The sequence below is a fragment of the Lacerta agilis genome, chromosome 15 (assembly GCF_009819535.1).
Source record: "Lacerta agilis isolate rLacAgi1 chromosome 15, rLacAgi1.pri, whole genome shotgun sequence".
NCBI classification, from domain to species: domain Eukaryota; kingdom Metazoa; phylum Chordata; class Lepidosauria; order Squamata; family Lacertidae; genus Lacerta; species Lacerta agilis.
The window spans coordinates 27097244-27116022 of record NC_046326.1 but is presented as its reverse complement, the minus strand read 5'-3'; the positions used below and the strand labels follow the sequence as shown (position 1 = coordinate 27116022).

The 18779-nt window shown below is 41.1% G+C and overlaps 1 protein-coding gene across 6 annotated transcripts in view; it reads right to left on the bottom strand.

Annotated features, from left to right (window-relative positions):
* The window catches only part of ARHGAP32 (Rho GTPase activating protein 32), a 143827-nt gene that overhangs the window by 90169 nt on the left and 34879 nt on the right, over nucleotides 1-18779 (bottom strand). For 4 of the 6 annotated variants that reach the window (XM_033171638.1, XM_033171635.1, XM_033171637.1 and 1 more), the window contains exons 3-5: nucleotides 17319-17410; nucleotides 15962-16003; nucleotides 15508-15592 (exon numbers count right to left, since the gene is read on the bottom strand). In XM_033171638.1, the coding sequence (XP_033027529.1) occupies nucleotides 15508-15592; nucleotides 15962-16003; nucleotides 17319-17410 (219 nt within the window). The remainder of the gene's footprint in view (nucleotides 1-15507; nucleotides 15593-15961; nucleotides 16004-17318; nucleotides 17411-18779) is intronic. The other 2 variants (XM_033171636.1, XM_033171640.1) reach the window with 1 other exon arrangement.

Genomic DNA, 18779 nt, shown 5'->3' with positions numbered 1-18779 from the left:
AAGCTTTTTTCCAACTATTTTCTTTCACATGGTAGCAGCACCAGGATGTTTACTTTGACTATTATGTCTCAGCTCCCCCAAAAGGTAACAAAACTATGCAGCTAACTGCTCTTCTTTCATAACCTCACAATAAAAAATCCGCAAGCTAAAACAAGAATTCAACAAACATTACTAAAAGGAAAGGGGGGGGTGTCTTCCTCCTCCCTATTACTAGAATCAAGTCTTTTTTCTAAGGAAATCAAAATGTGATTTCACAGAATCATAGAATTATGGGGTCAGAAGGGATCCTGAGGGTCATCTAGTCCAACCCCCTGCATGCAATGCAAGAATCTCAACTAGATCATACATGACAGATGGCCATCCAACCTCTGCTTAAAAACTTCCAAGAAAGGAGAGTCCACCACCTCTTGTGGGAGTCTGTTCCACTGTCAGAAGGTTCTTCCTGATGTTTAGCTGGCATTTCCTTTCTTGTAACTTGAATCCATTGCTTCAGATCCTTGCTTTTGGAGCAGGAGAAAACAAGCTTGCTGCATCTTCAATGCGACAACCCCTTAGCTATTTCAAGTCTCCTCTTTATCAGGGTAAATAAACCCAATTCCCTCAATTATTCCTCATTAGGCTTGGTTTCTGGACCCTTGATCATCTTGATCACCCTCTGCTGCACACATGTGCAACCTCCTTCTTAAACTGTGGTGCCCAGAATTGGACATTGTACTCTAGGTGTGGTCTGAGCAAGACAGAAAAGAAAGGGACTATTACTTCCCTTGATCAGGAAACTGTAAGCAGAAGTTCAGTGTCAATACCCCCAAAAGAGTTAAATCAGCCCTGAAGTGGTTGCTAGGTTACCATGCCGTCTTTGCAAGAATTTACTCCAATGAAATCATGCTTCTATCTTATGCATCATCAGAGAATGTTATCCCATACAGTTGCGGATGGCAAAATGAGCTCAAAACCAAACAATATTGTGATTTACAGAAGTCTACTCACATAGTTTTATCATTTCTGAACAGTTAGCAGATACATTCAGTGACTTTCATCACAAGATGAACATTATTTCCATATACAGGTGCACACATGGGCAGTGTTAGAAACTGAGATATAAAAGCTAGGAGCTAAATGGCACCTTAAACCTAAATTATAGGCACGACAATGGAATGTATAGGTGCATTTTTTTTATAACAAGAAGACAAAGCTGAAATGAATGAACTGCAGCTAAAATATTATGTTCATTTTCCACATGATCTAGTTCTTCCCCTGCCCACCCCCCTGATATTCTTAAGAGGGTTTCTTCTCCAGTCTTCAGAGAGTAGCTGCAAGTGGGGAGGCAGAAAAAGATCCTCCTTTTCTTCCACTCTGCAGTTTTAATCTGAAATCTTAGGTGCAGTACTGTGCCCTGAACTCAGAAACTACTTCCGCAAATGAAATTCTCTGTCGCAAAATGTGCCTCGAACAATGGGAGTTTCGAATGCTGCACGTAGGATTCACCTTCATAAATCTGTATTATACAGGCAATTGTCCCAACATCTAAAAACAGTAACTGTACATGTCTTCAGACTCTGAAATATTTTATGCTACTCTTCTAATTGCAAATTCCTTTATTCCCTGCAAAACTAGCATGACTCAGAACTGCCATTTCAGCACCAAACCTAACTTTAGCCACATCAAATCTAACCAGAATATTTCAGAATAAAACCTCAGAGCGGTGGGGAAAAGTCCCTGTTCCTCCCACTTTCAGAGTTCAAACAACCTAGTAGAGCTATTGCTTTCTATAATTAACTGTTCTTTTTTCCTGCACAGAGTCACAACAAACTCCTATATACACACACTTGGTGGTGGGTTTTACTAGAAGCAGTTTTTCCTTAAAAATAAAACTGTATCAAATTAGGGTAGAATTCATTTTTTCAAAATATGAAAAGCTGATCTCTCGGTAGCCTGAAGCTACAATCTTATGAAGGTTCCCCTATGAATAAGTCCCAGTGAACTCAGTCAGACTAACTTCTGATGAGACAAAACTATGATCAATCTGTCCATTTAATAAAAATCTTACTTCTGGGACTGGAATCTCATTTAATTTTAGAGATGAGTAGGTTTCACACAATGGCTATGCTCAGACAATACAGGAGGACACAAACTATGCCTTATTGTCAGCAAGAGTGCTACAACATGTGCTAAATCCTGTCCTAGCGTGAGTAGGACAACAAACCACATCTTTCTTTCTTTCTTTCTTTCTTTCTTTCTTTCTTTCTTTCTTTCTTTCTTGGTATTTATTGCACTTGCATAATGCCCATCTAACCAAATTCTCTGGATAGATCACCAACTTTTAAAAATACAGAATACAATCAAGTTCAAAAGATTTAAACACTAAAAGCAATTATAAATAAGTAAAGGTAAAGGTAAAGGACCCCTGACAGTTAAGTCCAGTCTCGAAAGACTCTGGGGTTGCGGTGCTCATCTTGCTTTACTGGCCAAGGGAGCCGTTTGTCCGCAGACAGTTTTTCAAGGTCATGTGGCCAGCATGACTAAGCCGCTTCTGGCAAAACCAGAACAGTGCACAGAAATACCATTTACCTTCCTTCCGGAGCGGTACCTGTTTATTTACTTGCACTTTGGTGTGCTTTCGAACTGCTAGGTTGGCAGGAGCAGGGACCGAGCAACAGGAGCTCACCCCGTTGCGGGGAGTCAAACCGCCGACCTTCCGATTGGCAAGCCCTAGGCTCAGTGGTTGAGACCACAGCGCCACCCGCATCCCTTATAAATAAGTAAAGCATGTTAAAACCAACACAGACAGAGTACCTAAAAGAAATTTAAAAACAGCAAAAGGAATAATTTAGCAGGAAGATCTAAAAGCAATAACCATAATGGGTACAGCTATTTTAAAGAGTCTGGGAGAACACATGGAGATAGACAATGCCTGAACTCAAATGCTCTTCTATATGCTCTTTTCCACAATGTGCTGCAGCAGTTTCATTGCCAAAAGAGCAGGATATGTTCCCTCTCCTCCCATGAATGTTTTTGCACTTTTCAGATTTCCAATTCACCTCAGCTGGACGAATCTGCTTTTGAAATTCTCCTCTGTTTTAAAAACCTTGCCACCAACTCCAGGAGGCAGGAAAAAACACCATACACACCCTAGTACCCCTCCACCTTGTATCATCTTGAATGATCACAATTACAATCTGTTTTGGAAAGTCATCTGACTGAAAAGCAGGGTTTATATGTGGCAGTGATGGTGTCAGAACTTACTGCAGCCATGCAGATGGATGAAGAAACTGAAGCCTCCAAACTAAACTTTTTTAGCTGGTGAAAGTATGCAAATTTCTCTGGCCACATGTACTACGTGGAGGTTCAAATGAATGGGACCTCCATGTGAATATGTCCATGATGCAGGATCAACACCAACTCTTTGCACTCCCCCAATACATTACGGTCCCTGTGCTGGGTAGCAAAATAACAAATAATGACCAGAACGTAAGACTTGAGATAGAGGAAAATAAATGCAGGTGAGCAGACATGATGAACACAAAACAAAATGTAGAATTAAAGAGGAGGCCTGCCTGGCTGATCACCATGATAATGATGTTCATGTGATGTCCTACGGCTGTTTTACAGGTAATGCTTCCCATCCACCCCAATCTCTCCATAAGCACACAGAGGGAGAAATTCAGCTCTAGCGTTTCTTTTGCCAGAAGTACAGTATACAGGTTAGGAGGCTATTCCTTTGGCAGTGATCTGTAAAATGGTCAGCTTGGGGGTCATTAGCTTTGCTTCCCACTGCCAAATAAGCTGCAGTTCTTAGGCTTAATAGGCTCCCAAAGCTCTTTCCAGCAAACTAACCAACAGGCTATTGGCTCCCACTTAAGAGTGACAGCAGTCCTCCATCACTAGGGTCTAGCAGAATCCATGCAAGCACTTTCTTGAGTCTCCTTTAGGTCAATTACTTCTCTCATCACCATGGAAACCAGTTCTTCAAGCTGCACCGGCAGAATTCCATAAGCCTCCAAAATCAAACCCAAGGGCTGCACAGTAAGCAGAGACAACGTCAGGATCACAAATAGAATCAGCCTTGAGAGTTAAGAGGGATATAATTAGCCAAAAATGGATCTAAATGAATTTCTGAAGTACAAACCAAAAAGAAGGAGCATCTGTATGATAACAAAAGAAGACAGCTGGGAACTTCTAACTTGTATGTTGCAACTCATCAGTGTAAAAAGAAAACAAGGAGCAATCTTTCCAATCTTAGTCTTTCCTACTGTGTATTTTGGAACTAGAAACCCACAGTAAATTTAAAACAACAAATTTACATATTACATTATTATAGAACACATGCCATCAAACCTTCCAACAGTCAATACTGGCTAGAAAATACAGGTGGAGCACTTGCCTGCCTACCTTTGTTTTATGAAATGTATGCCCTGCTTTTTAACCCATTTTTCAAAGTGGCTTCCCCCTGCTTGCCCATTGCTCCCAGCCATCTTAGGCCTGCAGGCACCAGAACCACAGAATACAACAACCTTCTCATTCTGCCAGAAACAGATGTGGGTACCAAAGCAATGAAGTAAATTGGAGTTCTTGTTAGTATACACATAATTAGAAAGCAAACAAAGAACTCAGGCCAACAATTACCATTCAAGAATGAGAATAATCCCTATTCACAACTCAACAGTAAACACAGAAAATGAGAAACATACAACCATACAATTTATGTAACGATGCAATTTTCAAGAGTATATGTCTGATCAAGAGGACAAACTTTATCTTTAAATAGTTTTCACAAACTGAAAATTTTCAAATGTAATCAAATGGTTTAGGTTCCAGTTCCATTAAAGTCTTTTGATGCAAAATGTCAATGCAGTGTTTGATAAAAAGTATTTTAAAGCAAGGTGGGGTCCACAATAATCCAAAACCAGGACAGGGCCCTGTTTCGGTCTCTTTAACCTTCGTCAGCCAAGTTTGAAAAGGTAAACGTATACCAAATTATTCTCTGTGAGCCTTTTTTGGTTGGCAGATACATTTCCGTCATCAGACAAATCAGCTCTCTTCCCCACATTCCAACAGCTTGTACTCAGGCAGCAACATCCACCATCCTTCACATGCTTGCTGGGGCTGATGAGCTGTAGTCCAAAATTTGGAAGGTGCCAGCTTGGAGAACAGTATTTCAGGGAAGAGAACTCACAGCTAGAATAGCATCAGTAAGAGTGCCTCACACCTCATGCTCCCCAAGCCTCACACCTCACCTTCTCGGTAAGTTGCAGTTGGTTTTTGAGAGCTGCCATCATGTTAGACCATGTTTCAGGAGTAATTTTAAATGAATAAAATTTTAGCCCTCAGGAGGTAAAGAGATAAAGTGTTGTAGACAAGTGTTTTAAAAATCTGCAGCTTAGCATTGTTATATGGGCACACACAGCTGCAAAAGCATCTCTCTCTCTATCACGCACAATCCTCAAATTCCCAGATACAACAGTGAATACAACACAACAGAGAATTGCTCTGATCTTAATAAGGACCGTTGGTGTGTTTGCTTAAGATCTAAAGCTGGGGGCAGCTGGCTTTAAATTTTCAAGTGGAGAACATTCATGCTTCCGTCACAGTACTCCGCTGATGCAACCTGAAATTTATTTAGAACCTTAATTAGATAAAACTGAGATAAGTATACAGGAGATATCCTGTGATTCTATATTAAAACTGTTACAACCAGCACTTTGGGTTCAGGTTTGATTATATTTATTAAAAAAAAAAAAAACATGCCTTGTGACATTCCCTCACTCTTCTACCCCTGCACACCATTTTTATGGGCCACCTAACCTGAATAAGAGTTTTGGGGCACACAAATGCTTCCTTGCTATTCTGGAACATTTCAGTTACTCCTAAGGAATAAGCACTGTTTGCTTTTTTGCTACCTGCAATTTTTTTCTATTGGACATTTTTGTGGCACTAAACACTAGGTGGCAGTGTACTACAAAAAATAGTGTTTGCTACTCTTGCAACATGAGAATCATACATCAATGTATTTTCTCAGCTATACCTGAGCAGGGCAAAATTGATAATAAAAAATGTAACAAAAATTGATAATGTGCATCTGCTATTAGATACTAGCTATTTGTCATGTAAAAAAGAAAGGAACTTTTTTCCATGCCACAACATGATTTAGACAATGGTGGGGCTGCTGCACTGCCCACCCATTCAGCTTCTATTTGCGTCATTAGCTGGCCTGGATTCCCAGCTTCCTTGCTTAAAAAGCAAGTCTCTAACCCTTCTGGCATCAGGGATACAAGGCAAAATATGCAGGAACTATTCACATCATTCATTTTGTGAGAAAGTAGCCTGGGGTGTATGAGGTATTAGGGGAGGGGTAGTACCTTGGGGGGCGGGGACTTGCCACGCTCCTTCTGGGGTAGTTTGTCCACATTTGGTACTCCACCCTGCACTCAGCTCTCACCTGTGGCTCTTAGAAGCTGTCAGAATGCAACAGTGGCCACACCCATGGAAATGGCTTTGACTGGCCGGCTAAACCAACTGAGGGTAGCCGATGAGCATCAAACCAACAGTGAATTAGGGACTTCCCCTTCATACGAAGACGGACTCTGGCAGATCAAATGAACAAGAATGATAGTGGGTCCAACAGTCAACAAGGTGGTTTCTGCACATGCTGTAGAAGGAAGTGGGGGTAATTGGGGCTTGTCAACCTGGGAAGGTAGCCCAACTAGGAGAAGGAAACTCTGGCCCTAAGTCTCTGCTGCCTTGCAGCATATCTTCAGGAGAACAAAAGGCTAAGGATTAAACTCTACACAAATCCAGAGAAGATGGTTGGATGGCGACTTGTACACCTCGTTCTGACAACTCCTGCAGCCCAGCTGGCACCAAGCGAATTTCCTGCTTTCCTTTGAAAATCAGCTTTCCTTTTCACATCAGCAAGGCCAGGATGGAGGTCCTGTTGTCTGGGCAGCCTAGGACCTCTATACACACTGCCCAGGCCTGAGCTCTGAGGAGGTCACTTTGATGCTGCTAACACAAGTTTGACTTCATCCCCAGAGGCATCTCCATTGTCTCTTGAGATAGACAGATACAACTTCCAGATATCATGGCTTTCTCAGCAATTTAGAACATTGTGTGATTACCATATGATCACATTAATTGCTATAAATATGTAATACCTGCAAAACAACATAGGGCAATCTCATCTTAATGAACTCCATCAGCAGAAGCCCTGTGCAAGGGCTTTGACTTGTGCACTTCACGCCATGTGCCCCCCCCCCAAAAAAAAGATTGGAGGCATCAGCAAAACCCCCAGAACAGCATATGAGAGAGAGGACTGTTCCATCTAGAAAGCTTCTGGAACAGACAGAAAATTTCTAACAGCACAACAATGACTTCCTCTAAAAATGCCACTTAAAATGAATTCCACTTAAAATCAGTCAAGCTGAGAGCATTTTGGGTAATAAGGGCACTAGAAGGACAGAAAATGTCCATGTGAGAAAATGAAGAGGGATTTCAGTTTGTAAGCATGCAAGACGGATAAGGTCCATGAAATTAAACAGCCTAGTTCTACTGTTCTTTTCCTGCAATATCAAGTATGGATTTCCTCATTTTTTCAGCCACTTTCTGCTTCAACAGTGAGTCTCTCTCCTGAGTTACACAACTGTTCCGTTTTCCAGCAGTCTATCACTAAGCTTAACAGATATGAAGATATGAATAAAAGCACATTTTCCCCTATAATGTGATATTGTGTGTTTTAACATCACATTCTCATCTTTCCAGGCCCACATCTGTTCAAAACTACGAAAATAAAGGTAGGTGAAGCAAGAAAGGAATTATGTCTCCTTGTCAACCATTCGTTCAGAGAACTGTACCTTTTGCAGAAACAGACCAGTTTATTTAGCTGAAAACTCATTACAGGTTACACATGCTTCAGGCTTTTACTACTCATGCCTCTTTAGTTTTCAATACATAATGGGGATTTCAACTCCTTTGTTTTCTTGCGTTTAGTCTAGGCTATATTTCATTAAAAGGCCCAAAAAGTCATGCAAGTAAACAAAGCTATGTGCTTTAGAATGCCAAATGTCATATAAGCCAGACATTTTACAGAAGACTTTGAAATTTTAATGTGTTTCAATGGCACTATATGGGCTACAATATTGATTTAATGAGTCGTGGGAGACTTTCAGAATAAATTCTAATGATTTTGTAGGTATTAACGCCATCTCAGTTGTTGATTGTTTCTCTCAAGTTACAATACAGCCAAAGAAACAGAAAGCACTAGCTCAAGACACTGACTTGGCTATCATCTTGAATTCTGAGCCTCCTCTTAAGAAATCAGCCTGGGAAAAGCAGTTTTTCACATTTTCAGAACAGCCAGATTAGTCCTTAACAGTGGGTCCTCAAAAAATAATCAAAAGAAGCCTGTTGCATTTCATTTTTGGAGAAATTAGCCTAGACAAATTCATGCAATGGAGCTTTGTGTGTTGGGTGCCAGGAGGCATGATCAATATGAGGTTCTTTACAAAAGAAACTCTAACTTCATTCACAAGAATGAGAGAATTTAGGTCAAGTGAAACATATAAAGCAGTGTCAACACTTTGCCTGAGGGTCCCTGGAGAATACCAACAACTCCACTTTTATTGCTGTTAGGCTAAGGGAGATCAGCCTCATAACAAAATTGGTCCCTGAAATGCAGAACTTAATAAAAAAATAAAAACCTTCTCTCACACCTCTTTAAAAAAAATCTGTGCTATTATAATTCACAAACCAGTATATTTATACCAAGACTGCATCTGTTTATTACTTTTTGGAATGAAAACTTGTATAACAATATTCAGCCCTGTATATACTTCAGTGTACTGTAAACATTCAGAATTTGTATCTCTGGAAACTAACATGAGCTTCATCTTTGATGTTTTCACGTGATACACACACAGAGAGAGAGAGAGAGAGAGAGAGAGAGAGAGAGAGAGAGAGAGAGAGAGAGAGAGAGAGAGAGAGAGAGTCCCCAGCCTTCATATTGTATTCTGGCCAAAAAACAAAACCTGGGTAGGTAGGACCACACGGATAGCAGCTGCTTGCATAGTTCCCACTGGCTCACATTAACTTCTGCAAGGAAGAAAATGTGAAGCAATGGAGAGTATAGTTGAGATGGCACAGCACCTTTGACACCAGATACTGAGATTACCATGGAGTAAGTTTAGCTGGAGTCCCTCAATATTACAGACCTTTCTCCACCCACCCACACCTGTCATAACAATGAGCATTGTGGTAGCAGTTAAAGAATTCAGAAGTTGTTGTAGTGGTAGTCTTATGTTGTGTTTGTGTATAAAACCACTCTAGCCTCTTATCACATGGCAGAGTTGCAAGCTATATGTAGCTTTGTTCCCAGTGTCAGCAGTACTGAATACATTTCCTACAAAGACGGAGATAGTATGTGTGTTGCAAAGCTGCCTTTGCCAGAGAGGTGCCATTGTTTTACTCAAGCAAAGGCATTACTTGGAGCATTAAAGGACTCTGTATTACCAACTAACCGATGTGCACTCTTAATCTGTGATTAAAGTTCTAAATAGACTGATTAATCAAATGAGCTTTCAGCCCTACTACTGATAATATTTATTAAAGCATGTATTGAAATGGAATGCAAATAGCATTGTGCCAAGATCAGTTCTGGACCATTTTGTTTCTTCTGTCTGTGCTCTCAGGCGTAGGAGTAAAAATGAATATTCACACATGTGATCTCTCAGTTGACACAAATTAGCCCTTCAGGCAGTATAGTCTGAGTATGAAAGCAAGAATCTGTACCCGCATAAAAACAGGCCATTGGAACAGATTTGAGGTTGTATTTGCATTGCTATACAAAAAAAAAATCCATTTCATTATTCACAGAATCCCTGGCACTGCCCATTGTATGTGTGTATTATTGGTATTAGCAATGCCAGAAAAGCCTTTACTTCAGCTCAGTACTGTTTTGATGCAGAATTTATTTTCCAAACTTCTCAATTTTTCAGCCAATATTTTGTTCTGTTTTTCTGCTTCTAGATTTTGTAACACTTTTTAAATGTGCTCTAAGTTATAATGACCCATTTTGCAGAATGGGTCCAAAATTGTTCTTTCTATGCTGGCTCCCAGCTGACCACAATTAATGAACTAAGAACTCGGCTTGGGAATAGTCCTTCCACACCACAGTTAAGCAGTTCATAGAAGCCAATAACCATTTTGCAAATGCGAAAGGAAAATAGGTAACCTTCTGGATCAGCTGTTGTTGGTTCTGCTGTAAAGGTGTAGTTTTCAGTACACTGAGTTGTATCCAGCTAAGTTCTACTCCACCTATTGAAAATAATGGAGTTAAGTAACTCTTGTTCATTAATTTTAATGAGAAGTAGCACTGACATTGGATACAAGCCACTGTTTTTATTGACTATTCTATGTTTTATAATGTGAGCTGCTTTGGTATTTTCTGCAAAATGCAAAGTGTTACAAACATTCTTTTAAATAAATAAAAAAACTGAAATCATAAAATCATAGAACTGTAGATTTAGAAGGGACCATGAGGGTCATCTAATCCAACCCACTGCAATGCAGAAATCTGAACTAAAAGTGATGTGAAGAACTCATGATGGTGCTTTTTACTTCAGATGTTACCTTCCTTTTATAGATACCTTTGCTCATTTCTGCCACCTCACATATGTATTCTTATTAAGATGGAATATATTATATGAGATTTAGTATTGCCTCCCCAGGGATGTTGTTATACCTTTATGTTTGTTTAGTTTGTGTTTATGTATTTAAAAATGCAATGAATTTGGTGTTTGTTAGTTTGTTTTTAAAATAGCTCCTGTAGAGACGGGTATTGGTAAGGAATTGGTATATGAAAATTGTGAAGCCTCACTTTTTTTGCTACAAATAAATACATGTTTCAAATATTAATTACCCATAATTAAAATTCTAGCCCAGAGAGGGCAAAAAGCAATAGCCATTTTCCTACAGCCAGATCTGATAATTAGTCTTCTCCATAAGTGGATTCACAGCCCTTCTCAACCTTGCACTATGATACTGTCAGATGTTGCAGGCTAAGTAGGGTTGGAGACGGTCAGTATGTGAATTAGATACTTGGTTCCTTGCTGTGATACACACTGTTGATAATCTGATCAGTAGATTTCAGTTAGTATTGATATAATGTTTCCCTGCAGTGAAACACATAACAGTGAGAGTTCTAAAACTGTTTGGAGTACCCAAGAAATGGTTGGATTTAGACACTGTCAGTCTGATCATACAGCATAACTGGATAGAACCAACTGCTTAGAATACTGTAAATCCAAAATGACATTTTTGAAGGTATGCCAGAGGTATTCCAGATTTCCTGTTATTGTGTTAGAATTCAGAGTCTAACCATTTCTCTTTATTTCAAATTTTGACAGCTTTTCTTGTCATCTTAATGTTAGAACAGAAAACTGGTTATAATCATGAACAGTTTCTAGGCTTGAGTGGGGAATTGTATAAGGCCCATCTCCAGTCTGTTGAATACTCTTGTCTACTGCATCACACTGTTTCTATATATCAAATAGTGTATCGGATAGAGGCCAGGACTGGGGGAGTGCAATCTTTACTCCTGCTTTTTGAGCAATCTGAATGCCCAGGTAGCCTCAGTGGCTAAAATTGCCTTTTGTTTGGTTCACCAACTACAGCCATTCCTGAATAGGAATAGCCTGACCACTGTAGTCCATGCAATGGTAGCCTCAAGACTGTAATGTGCTCAGGAGGCTGCCCAGGAGGAGAGGAGCTGCAAGCAATCGGGAGACTGTACCTGTGTGGAACCTGTATTTGCTTCGCCCATTTCATTCCTTTCCTGGTTCTGGGAGTCAGGGGGGAGGGGAGCTTGTCGCAACAGGAGAGGGAGACACCCATGTCTCTTGGTCTCCCTGTTCTCCGGCTTCTGCTCCAATTCTTGGCTTCTCTCTGCCACAGGCTTCTCTCTGCACAGACTCTCCTTTCTAAGCCCTGTTACCCTTTCAGCTTCTGATACCTCCTCTTCCCAGTCTTCTCCCTCTTCTCCCTTTGACCACCCATCATTGTCCCACCATCACCCCTTAGGCTCTGAGCCTTCTTCCCTTGGGTGTTCTCCAGCCAGTTTTGCCCACCACTCCTCCTGTGTCCATCCAGTCCATGACACAAACACTCAACAATAGAGCAAACTTAAGTTTATCATTTGAAGAATGACCTTTCAGCACACACTGTAAAATCCACTAGCTCAGTCTTGAAAGATTAATGCAATAATAAATATAATTTACTCTCTCAATACACTGGTGGAATTCTTGCTCTTGACAGCAGCAAAGCACATCCTATTTCTGAAGGGATGGTATTCCAGTAAATTTTGTGATCTGCAGAGCTAACTAATTTTTAATCCCACAGCAGTCTTACTGAAAGTTCAGTAATTTTTTCATGAATAAAGAGCTTTTCAATTCAGAATATTAAACTGAAATAGAATACATATGCTTCGTGACTTTATTGATGGAAACAACATTTTAAAGCTTGATTTGCTGAGGCCAGTTTAAATACCTTCAGTTGCAAACCAAGACTTGAATGTCAAACAGAGTGGGGGAGGAACCATATTGTCTGATTTTCTGGAAAATATTTTTATGTATTCATTCATTCATATGCTTTTTTTCTAGGCTGCCCTTCATCCAACAGAATCTCAGGGCAGTCCACAAAATGCCCAAATCCATCAAATGTTATCATTCCTGATTTTAGAAGAAAGAGCAGAAATTATTTAACCTATACCCTTCTTTTTGTTTGGGTCCCCTATATTTCATTATATATTTCATTATATATTTCATTATATATTTTGTTAGTGATAAATTGTAAACATGTAAAATATCTAAGAATTCATGTCTGTAAAAGTAATTTCAGTCCTACCGACTTGCTTCAAATTCAGATGTTGCACCCCAAATGTAAGTAATCATGCAAACACACAAATACAGTGGAACATCTACTCACGGACAGAATCCGTTCTGGAGGTCTGTCCGTAAGTAGAATCTGGTTGCTTCTGGAGGTGCGTTGTGTGCTTGCGCAGGCCGCTTCTGCACATGCACAGATGGCAGCAGCCGCTTCTGCGCATGTGCAAACAGCAGAAGCCGCTTCTGCCCAGGCGCGAATCACAGCAACCCCGGTGTTTACTTCCGGGTTTGCCGCTATCAGATGTGCCTTGGGTTGCTCACGAGTAAGCAGGCATGAGTCCGAACTGTCTTTTAACAGTTTTATTGTGCTAAGTTATTTACAAAGCAGAGAGCTGAAAAACATGACTGTATCAGTCGCTAGCAGAATCCGGGAGTGCCGGTTTCCAGCTATGACCCCAACAAAGGAATTTCGGCATACCCAGGTGCCTTCTCCCCTGTCTGCTTTTGACCCCCCCCCCTGCGCAACTGGGGTGATGGAAGAGGCGTGCTCCCCTCTGAGCGAATGTCGCGGAACGCGCTAGGGCTCCCAGCAACCTCCCCAAGCTGCCGGAGGAGGAGTCGCTCTGCCCGCTTGGAGAGGTATCGCTGCTGAGGAGGTATCAGGGCTCTCTATACATCGAATACACTTCCCGCGGGGCTGAGGGCAGTTCCCTGACAGCCGCGGTCGCAACTGACAGCCGTGGTCGCAACTTGGAACGTCCGTGAGTGGAGTTGGTCGTAAGTAGAGGTTCTACTGTAGCCTTTTCCCCTCCATCAGTTAATAAAACAATTTCCATTTTCAACCCACATTTAAAAGTAACACTGAAACAATGTAATTGGCTATGCTCAGATGTCATGCTAAACTAGTGGTGGGGGACCTCCAGCCCATGAACTTAATTAGGCCCAATAGAGGCTGTTTTCCCAAACCCTAACCCTCACTTGCCCTACACTTGATGCCATATGTGATGTCAGGTGTGGGACATCTAAAGACCTGGCTTCAAAGGAACAATTGGGAACTTAAAAGTGCATTCCTGATTGTTCTGTGGCAAGTGGGGCTCACTGAACACATATCTGCTGTTTGGCACTGTCCTCTGGGATCGGCTGCATGGGAAACTCCTCAGGGCAGTCCACAGGGCTTGCTCTCAGTGCCAATCAACTGACTGGTGCGGAAAACAAGCACCTTTGATCAGCTGATTGGAAGTGAGAGTAAGGCCCACTGAAGTTTTCCATTGGCAGGTGTAATTTGGACTGCCAGTCGCAGGGGTGGGGGAGCACATTCACAGGTGCAGTTTGAATATAAATCACACCTGGGAACAGATTTCAAAAGGATTTGCTGTAACTACTGTTCAACTGATTGGCAGTTACAGCAAATCCTTTCAGCCTCGTGCTGTCTTCCCAAAGTCAGTTAAGCAAGGCGCCAGACTTTGGAAAGCAAGCACGAGGCTCCAGCAGGGCCCTAGTGTTATCCTAGAACCCTCCCACCACCTTCCCCAAACTGGGAAAGTGCTAACTAGGCTTTGAGAAGGGGGAAGGAGGACTCTAGGACCCTGTCAGAACCCTAACACCTCCTTCCCAGAGCCTCACTTACCCAGCTTTGCAAAGGCAGTGCAAGGACTTGGGAGGCAGGCATTAAATGCTGCTGAGGGAAGCCCAAAAGGGTCTTCGGGGCCACATGTGGACCTTGGACCACGCATGGGACCAGCCTGATCTAGATTCAGCTTCATTGGTTGGTTTAGCTTTAGCAATATTAGGAACAATGAGTAATTGGGAATTTAAAAAAGTTTTTAGCCAAAGACCTATTTAAGCTATGTTTATTAAAAGCTAGGAAAGTATTTAAAAGCTGTTAAACAAGGAGCAAGATCACAATTAAAAATCCATTATCAGAAATACCAGATAATATTCAGAAGACTGGTTTTATTTCTTAAGGCTGTGAATCAACTCCCTTATACAAGCCATTTAATCAGTCAGGATACACAATTTTAACACTTTCAATAATAGCTATACTGTGGAAATGTATGTTTAATGCAGTGGAAAGATTCAGTATTCATGTCACCTTTAATGAGAGTAGAATAAAAAAAAACCTCAAGATTATTTGTTGCACATTCCTGAGTTACATTTAACAGTAGACACTTAATTCAAAAAGATGACAGGACTGATTTCAATTAGAAACACAAGGGCACTTTAAATGTGCTGCAGAGTCCAGTAGTCACACACTCACCCCATTATTACTAGGAAAAAGAAGATCACACTCACTGAAATATGTGGAAGCAATAAGGATTCAAAACAGGACTGCCCCAATCCAAAGAAGAATGGGAGAATGCTAAATGCACAAAACAGAGGCAGGAAGGTTGGAGGGAGGTTGCAAAACAGTCAGAAGATGTAAGTGGGTCGGCGTAGACAAGGTTCATAGCCTGTGGGGATTCGAACCGCCAACCTTCTGATCAGCAAGATCTAGGCTCTGTGGTTTAACCCACAGCGCCACCCGCATCCCTAGAACATTCACTAATAATAACATGTTTTATAATAGAGCTTGCCAAACTGCATGTAGTTAACTAAGGTCAGCTTAACAGAGAAATGCCATTGGCAGAAAACTCACCTGTATATTGCCGAAGTCTACATTTTCATAATGGAAGTGTGCACATTCTGCCATCTTTGGAAAGTGGCCCTTGGTAAAGGATAACCTGAAACACAAGTAACAGATGAGATGTGGAACATCACAGCAATTAAAGTTCAGTGCCTTAGTTAGATACAGGTTATACCAAAAGTATTATTAGGATACCTAATAATGCCAAGTAAAACAGAACAGGGAGTGCTGTCAATGTGACACAAGGAAGCAGTGAGGAAAAGAAAACTACAAGGAACGCAAACGGTTAAGTTTCATCTGTCCCAGGCTTTTAACAGGACAGTGCATTCCAACCCACTGAATACCAGTGCCTAAAGGGAAGATGCAGCAGGGACAAGGTGTTCATCCTCGAATGCCATGGGAGAGGGGGTAGTCAAGCAGCATGGGTGCCCTTACACCATCAGAACAAATGAAACCAGAATTTTACCTGTGAAAGGAATCACAGCCCATCAGTCCAGGGTTGGTAGATCTGGGGGGGGGGGGGCGGCAGGGGGTAAGAGATTTTTTTAAATAATTTGTCTAGTTAAAATCTTATGCATCCTAAGTGCCTTTCAAGCATCCCAACTGCATAAATTTTCTGGTGTAATGAGACTATATTTAAGCAGGTGCTGAAGCTGGTTTTACCTCCTAGTGCAAATATTCTGGTTGTGAAACAAGAAGATTGTGATCACCACTCACTCTTCCCATGGGAATTTAAGAGGGAAATGAGATTTAGCATCTGGCTTCTCCCTACTAGAAAATAGGGTCATCAGCTTTTCTATGAGAATCAGCAGATGATAGATGGGTGTTCTGAATAAATCCATCTATGTTGGACAGCCCTCTGAACCGTAAATCAACATTATAGCTAAAGAAGGGTCAAGCACAAATCCAGCTAACAGATTATACGGACCTGCATTCTGCTTTAGTCAGGAAAAACAGAGGAACAAGTGAACAAAACAATGGAAAGGAGGACAATCAAAGATATAGTTAGCATGGAACTTGGAAGAAATACCCCCCCCCCCAAACTTCTGTTAGTAAAGGCAAATCTTTTTTCTGAATTAATGTTATAGACCCACTTCATTCTTACACGTAAGAATAGTATTTTAAGCTTATTTTAGACAACATGTCATACCACACAGATTAAAGAATGCTTATCTGTGGCCTATTTTGATGCCTGAAATATAAATCGGGTTTGCTGCTGCAATCTGGTCAGAAACCAGAATGGAAGAGGCAAACCATACTTTATGCTAACCATAGTTTAGTGTTATGTATCATTTGACAATATCATAATTAGTTTATTGCTCCATATGAACCTTCAGTCTAGAGGGCTGAGTACACAGAAACAAAAGCAGACAAGCAGTTGTAACTAAAGTTTGTGGAGATGTAACCATTAGCCATGGTTAATGACACTTAAGAGAAAGTACTAGGGAGAGGAAGGGAGTGCATGACCCTAAGGCCCAAAGGTTAGAGACTGGCAGCATCAGGTCATATTGTTGGATTCAGTTCAGTCATTATTACTCCAAAACAGCTGGTAATAAAATATTATTTGAAGGAATTGTGGAGAAGGCAGAGGAAGTGCATAATCGTCTGTTGTTCTTTCCTAGTTTTCAGCTGTAACAAGTTAAGAAGCACTGAAAGTGTGGGTGGGCTCTCAGCTAATACGAACCTATTTCCTGTTGCCTTTGGATAACACTAATTTGTTTGTTTTTAAGCACATAAAAGTAACAAATTGACTGGTACCTTGGACTCAACCCCCGAGAGCCCAGAAGCTACAAAAATGACAATGATGAGACAAAGCAGCTTACTTTTTCACATTCTTCACTTTCATGCTAGCTGTGCTGCCACATGTCCGCAATGGTAGTTCTCCTGAAATCTCAGGGATGTCTGCTCCTCTTGCCTGGAGGGGAAGAAAATAAAAGAGCAATAAAAATTCAGATGCTTTTAACAGTAAAGCCTTGTCAATTCCCAAGAGCTAGGAAACTCCTAGCTGGATCTTACAGATTAAGTAAATATGCAAAGACAGCTAAACTACTTTAAAAACAGGTGTTTGATCCCGGGGCTTCTAAATCACATTTCAACTTTTTAAAAGCTTCCAAAGAAAGCAGGAGGCACCCAACATTTTTCACTGCCAAAAGGATAACTATGAATGGTTTCTTCACTTGTGTTGCCATGCTCCCAGGATGCAGAGCAGGAAGGTGCAGTTGAGTGTCCTGGATTTGAACCAGAAAGGCCAAAGTTCAAATGACGCTCACTAAATTACCCTGGGACTGATGCAATCTCTTTTGTCTTTTTCATTTCTAAGAACAGTTTATTAAGACTTTCTATATCAAAGAAAAATAAGCAAGAAATGATAAATGCTTGGAGCACTGCAGCACTCTCTTATCCCAACTTCCTTTGCAAGGCTCTTTATAGGACAAAGAGCCGAATAGCCCCGTGTTTACTGCTTTGAGCTTCTTAGAGGAAGGATGGAATATAAATTACTGCATCATCAGAGATCAGTGCACACACACAAAGACAGGAGCCACTTTACTGATAAATGTTCCAAATCAGCTGACAGTTGAAGCCAAATGTTCTTTCTGGCAGGGAGAGGTAAAGCAAGCTCATTACAGCTGCTGCTTTTTTGGCCAGTGGATGTGGCCAGGGTGGTCTTCTCTTTGCTGTGATCCTCCTCCCAGGGACAGAAAAGTGCAGCCTTCAAGTGATCCCTGGTATCCTGGCCATTAACAGAGGCCAAAAGTAATCCCTAAGAATTCTGTATGTTGCTCAGCAGCTTTCCATAAACACATAAAATACTGTACCACAGCATCTGAACACGAATGTGAACCTGGCGAGAAATATAAAATTTAAATATAGTTGCTTTTCTAAAGATCACTGAATTATAATTAGATAACATTATTATTATTTTTAAGCCTAGATATTTCAGGAAGAGGATTTTAGATATATGGCCATTTTTCTGAGATCCTTTTGTGTATAAGAAAGGATCTTGGCAATTATACTTGGAAGGAAGCTCCCAGAGTGGGATTTCCCCTGTGTACTGCAGTCCCCTTTGCCCCTCCAGTCATTCCTAAAGGTCATGAAACCATTCCAAATGGGGTGGACTAGGGTACTGGGCGGCAGGGCGGTCCTGCTGGAGGAGGGGGAGTTACCGAGAACCTCACACACATAGAAACAGACTTGCATCTGTAGGTAATCAAAGGAAAATAATGCCCACAGTACTGCACTGTTTAGAGATGGGTGCATTTCCCTATCATTTTTGCAATATACAC